Genomic DNA, 6,186 nt, shown 5'->3' with positions numbered 1-6,186 from the left:
GATAGAGAGAGAGAAAAAAGAGAGATAGAGAGAGAGGAAAAATATGAACCGTTCAATTTTTAAAATAATGAGTTAAAAAATCGGTTTACTCTTTAAAAAAATTGGTCTTTCAATCAAGATTTAATGCAATCAAATAAATCATCTATCTTATTTCAATACAAATAATATTTCTTCATTAAGACAATTAAATATATTACAAATAAAATTCATACATTTTAATTGTCTCACAATATTGATATATAAAGAGATAGAGAATTTCAGAACATTTTGTTTTCTTCATTAAAATAATTAAATGCATTACAAATAAAACTCCTAGGTTTTAAATGCCCAAAACTTGTTCATTCTTTATAACGCCACGTGTGGCACTTATAGGCACTCTCTAAAACATGGGTTCAAGACACGTGTCGTAATTTTAAGCACTCTCTACATCAAAACTCGGCTTTTATATATATATATATATATGACAAAAGGTCTTAACTCTTTAAAAAAATTGGTCTTTCAATCAAGATTTAATACAATCAAATAAATCATTTATCTTATTTCAATACAAATAATATTTCTTCATCAAGACAATTAAATATATTACAAATAAAATTTCTACATTTTAATTGTCTCACAATATTGATATATAAAGAGAGAGAGAGAATTTTGGAACCTTTTTTTTTTCTTCATTAAAATAATTAAATGCATTACAAATAAAACCCCTAGATTTTAAATGCCCAAAACTTGTTCATTCTTTATAACGCCACGTGTCGCAATTATAGGCATTCTCTAAAACATGGGTTCAGGACAAGTGTCGTAATTCTAAATACTCTCTACGTCAAAACTCGGCTTTTATATATATATATGACAATAATTACTTTATCTTTAGTACATGGGCATATGGATGCATTTATGAAATGCTGAGCTTCCCACAATCAAAATCAGCCCTCTTCAACAGCAACCCAGCCATGTATGCAGCCAATATATCCCTAAAGAAGTACATCACTTTTCCATCACCCTGCTGGATGAAACCAACCATATAAGCTGTACTAATGAGTTCAATGCTTCTCCATCTCCTCTCTTTGGCATACTTCTTCAACCCCATTTCAATCCTCCTCTTATATTCTTCTTTTTCAGCTAATTTCTCCCCACTTGGTTCTTTCAATAACGCCTCAGCAAGACACCTGGCCAAGACAACACCATCTTCCAAGGCAGCACAACCACCTTGGCCAATGTCTGGAGTCATGGGGTGGAGTGCATCACCGGCCACACAAGCATTGCCTTTGCTGATATTTCCCCAAAGAAGCTCCCAAGGATGTCTGTACCTCAATGGGGATGATATAAAACCATCCAAATCAGTGTTTTCAATAAAAGCCCTTACCTCATCAGGCACTTTTCCTAGCTTGCTTAACACAAGTCGCCTCATTTCAGCTGGGTTATCTTCTATCTCTTTTTCTGCAAGATACAAAGATGAATAACAATTACAACGACAATGCCACAGATATATGCTAGCAGTAAACAATATGCATTACAATTGTACTGGATATGATAAATTGTACTTGAAATGGATCCTAAATAGGGCATGCATAGCTCCATGCACAACAGCTTAAGGTACTTGACAGAAAACAAACACTGGCTGCAGTTTGTATAATTATTAGAAAACAGTTCCCAAAAGACATGCTCTAAATACATGGTCTTTTTTCTACTTTGTGACTTTGAAAACTATTCTTCAACTCAAAGAATTGATGCAAGTACTGAGTTTGGAATAATGGCTCACCTTGGTTGCAGGAAGATGGAGTCCACGTGAAAAACCAATAGATAGTGGTATCACCACAAGGAATAAAACCAGTTCGAACACCTTCTCCAAAAAACTGCATGAACTTGGTCCCAAAACCATGATTGTGCTTGATATCTACACAGCCCCTTATGGCAGATCTCCCTGTGAAAGCTGGTTTCTTGAAGCCCAACCACGTTGCCACCACTGAGTTCACCCCATCACACCCAATCAACACCTTCCATTCACAAATTGAATACCCTAATAACATGTAAGTAATCATACTCAAAACATATTGATGGTATTAACAATTTTATTTAGACCATTTCAAATACATATGTAATGAAAAGACTATCTTACTTGTTAATTTAATTTGTTAGTATTATACACTCTTAATTATTTCACCAATTATAAATTTAGAGTAAAACCTAGCTACCGTAGCCAAACATTTTCCTCCATAATAAATATAACCAATGGACAAATAATGGTCCACTCAGCAATTGTCCTCTAATCTAATTGGTATTTCATAGTCATAGTTCCTTGCACATGCATTGGCCCGTTGCATCTGATCCCCACCCATTTTCTGGGTCTACGTAATTGGATTGGTTATACATCCAACAAGGCAGAGCAGCTATATAGTGTAAAGAATCCAACCACCATTATCACACTCCTATTCAAGTACGGTCTTGGAATGAGTGGTTCACACACCACACTTTTGCTTTCTACTTATAATATAAATACAAAAGAAGGGTCATTATCCAAGTCCTATTTATCTGTTTATTTAATTAGGATGCCCAGTTAAATTTAGGCTGCCCATTCGAATAACATAAAAAAGACAGTCACACCACACTTTTGCTTTCTACTTATAATATAAATACAAAAGAAGGGTCATTGTCCAACTCCTATTTATCTGTTTGTTTAAGTAGGATGCCCAGTTAAATTTAGGCTGCCCGTTCGAATAACATAAAAAATACAGTTCAAAAGAGCAGCCTACAAGAGCTACCTTTCCCTGATAGTTTAGAATGCAGGATTCATTTGCCCGAAATAAGTGAACTCTACAACCCTCTCTTAGACTATCCAAATTTTTTTATTATTCGGGCAGCCTAACAATAGGGAATCTGAATCTAATATCAACAAGACAAACCTTTTTGATCTTTTTTTGCATTACCCAAAATCTTATCTATCAAAATTTGAACTTTCACTCGTATTTATCAGTCCAAGACTTTACCTTTGTACAGTAGCCTCAGCAAGATAAAAACAAAATAACCGACAATAAAAAGCAGGGTGAATTTACCTTGGTTTTGAGAATGGTTCCATCTGCAAGATGCACAAGCTTATAGAAGCCAGATTCCTCTACAGTAACCACTTTGGAAGAGAACCTAACGGTGCCACTTGGGAGTTCGTTTGAAAAGGCTTCCAACAACAACTTCCTTTGAACACAACGAATTTCGTGGTCTCCACTGCACACCAGACAGCAATATCCAGTTTATCTTAAACATCTCAATTATGATTATATGTAGCATCAACACCAAATTGTCAGCATCTATATAAACTTTGGTCGCCTAAGCTTACAATAGCTGCATTTTTGTACTCGAAGCAAATGATTCCGAAGAAACACAGAACTAAGCAATACTTTTTTAGCAGTCAGCAATTTCTGAGTCTTGTAATGATCAAACTTTGGATACAGGAAAAATCATACTTGTATGGCGCCTTCTTTAGCAGAAAAACAATTTCATTATGACAACAATCCTAAGAAAGGTCAAAAAAAGAGTACAGTGGAATATTGCTTCACTTAAGTGGGCTTTTGAGTGTTAAATCACTATTTATTTCAAAAGCATGTAACACACTGGTCTCACATTGAAAAAATGAGTAGTTTATATGGAGTGGGTGATTTATAAAAAATAGTCATTGGTGCTTAGTCTTACTTTGCTTACTTACTAAGTAAAACTTGACTTTATAAGTGATTCTATAAAATTTTCAAATTGACTAATCATTTTGAAGTGATAGTGCAGATTTGACTAACGTTTTTCTCAGAGTTGTTACAGACGGTATGAACGTGGCCCTAACAAGGACGTTAGGGGTTTAAGAGAAGAAGTAAGTAGCAACCCAGTCCCAATTTGGGAAGATGAGTAGCCCACATGAAGTGAGTGGTTTATAAAAGACAGTCATGGGTGCTTAGTCCCACATTAATTATTTACTATATAAAACTGTGAGTAAGCTCCAAATTGACTGATCAATTTGGGATGATAGTGCAAATGTGGCTAATGCTTTTCCCTGATTCACTACACTTACGCTTATAGGAATTGGTAAATTTTATTTAATTAATATTATAACACTCCTCGCGTATGGGCTCAAAATTCCACTCTGCCAACAAGTGAGGCTTAATACATGAAATTTTTAACTGAAATAGGTTATGAATGACGGAGACAAGGTTCAAATTCAAGACCTTCGCTCTAATATCATATTAAATCACCACTTATTTTCGAAGCTTAAATTTATAAAAAATGATAAATTTAATCATTTAACATTCTAACTAGAGAAATGGCTTGGAGAAGGCCCTATATTCTGTATTTTGCATGAAGTAACCTCTCTTTAATCTGCGTACTTGTGCTTGACAGCTCAAAATCTTTACCATTGCAGTAAACAATGGCCCTTATTATGTATCCAAGAAATTGACAGCTCAAAATCTATAGAGGCACCAATGGAAGCGCTGTGACTCACTGTTTTCCTTTGGCTTCAAATGACATCTCTGAGGTTTGAAGTCCAGAAATTGAAGAGGTAGCCACATTCCTGCACATAGATTTCAGAGGCTAGTTATATGGTGTGCCGGGAAGTCAGTTTCTATTGGACCCAAAATTCAAACAGAGAACAAGGAGCAAACGTCCAAGATAAACTCTCAACCAACAGATAATATCAAGATAGAGTTGGACTCAAGATAAAATTGAATATTACTAAGATCAAATTGTGAGTGACTGTTTTATTCCAGCCAAATACATGAGCTTGACATTCTGTCAAACACCTTCTTTTCAAACTTCGATAGTTTCATGCTTTAACATGAAGAATGATAATGTTTTGGTGGTTAAAAGAGGCTTATCATAACGTATTAGTAATATTGACCACTAATAAATCATTGGAAGCATCTAAAACCAAACATATGTGAAGCATCTATATTTTTCATCAATTTCATAATCAAGATTTAAAACTGGTGCATTTATTAGAATATAAATTAAATAATTAAATTTATCTATTTTTACTCGCTTAAACTTTCATATTATATATATATATATATGAAGTTAATATTGACAAATATTTTAAAAAAATTTAAGGGAAAATTACAGTTTACCCTCCTAAAGTTGACAGCGTTTTTCAATTCAAACACCAAAGTTTCAATTTTTGCAATCCACACCCCAAAGTTTCAAATTTTTGCAATTTAACCAATTGTATAAAAAACTTCCCATATTGCCCCTAATTTTTTTTTTAATTTTAAAAAAAAAAAAATCGGGTTGGCTCTTTGGCCATATGGTCATTTTTATACCCCCAATTTTTTTTCTCATAAAAAATTTTTAAAAGAAAAATCTTGGGCAATATGAAAATTTTGGGATAATATTGATCAAATTGAAAAAAATTGAAACTTTGTAGGGATAGATTACAAAAATTGAAACTTTGATGTTCAAATTGAAAAACTTTGTCAACATTAAGGGGGTAAATTATAATTTTCTCAAAATTTAAATAATATAAATTCTGAAGGCATTTCAATGTATGAACTTTAAATCCTACTTTCAAATAAAGAGTAAAGAGTAAGATGAAATGAAAAGGATCCGGTTACGCTTGGGAGAGAGATCCTGATGGTGGAGCCTGAAGCCAACAAACACCATGTTCTATGTTAAAGTTGATGGCAATAATGAAGAGTGGATGAGTACTCTACTTACCCATTAAGCCTTTGATGCTGTTGTCGGAGGGAGTCAGCAACGCCAACAGCATCTAAGGCCTTCCAAGCATTTGTCCATGTCGTGAAGGCAAATCCAGTGATCCTCAAACCATCCGAGGATTCCAATACTAAGCTTCGAATTCCCAACCTACAAAATATATATTTGCCTTCTTTACAATCTTAAATACGCATGAAAACAGAGAGAGGAAACGTGGGTACCTATGAAGTCCTAAGGACGTTGTGAGGCCAGCAATTCCAGCACCCACAATCACAATGTCTTCGTCAACAGCTTCCATCATATCTTGGCTCTCTTTTTTTTTTTTTTTCTTTTTTTATGTTCTGGGTGCTGGGAAATCTTCTCTATATATGTGAATATGATAGTTTTCCAATACAGTGCAGCAGACTTTGGAAATGAATTTTTTGTCCAAGATAGGAAAATGGTTGCAAGATTACAAACAGGTTAGTGGATAACTATTAAAAAGCGGGAGGAAGACAAAGTAGA

General features: G+C 34.2%; 1 protein-coding gene across 2 annotated transcripts; it reads right to left on the bottom strand.

Moving 5' to 3' along the window:
- Positions 1–676: 676 nt before the first annotated feature.
- On the bottom strand, positions 677–6,186 carry LOC132181407 (monooxygenase 2-like). Of its 2 annotated transcripts, none has more exons than XM_059595390.1 (6): positions 5,904–6,186; positions 5,686–5,817; positions 4,478–4,546; positions 3,051–3,216; positions 1,760–1,994; positions 677–1,437 (listed from the first exon to the last, which is right to left on the bottom strand). In XM_059595390.1, exons 1-6 carry the CDS (start codon positions 5,981–5,983, stop codon positions 893–895), a joined length of 1,227 nt encoding a protein of 408 aa, XP_059451373.1. In that variant the 5' UTR covers positions 5,984–6,186; the 3' UTR covers positions 677–892. The 2 variants fall into 2 exon arrangements, with proteins under 2 accessions (XP_059451373.1, XP_059450895.1); XM_059594912.1 differs by having other exon boundaries at positions 5,686–5,832; positions 5,904–6,184.

The sequence above is a fragment of the Corylus avellana genome, chromosome ca1, assembly GCF_901000735.1.
Source record: "Corylus avellana chromosome ca1, CavTom2PMs-1.0".
Classification (NCBI taxonomy): Eukaryota; Viridiplantae; Streptophyta; class Magnoliopsida; order Fagales; family Betulaceae; genus Corylus; species Corylus avellana.
This window is presented reverse-complemented; position numbering and strand designations above follow the sequence as displayed.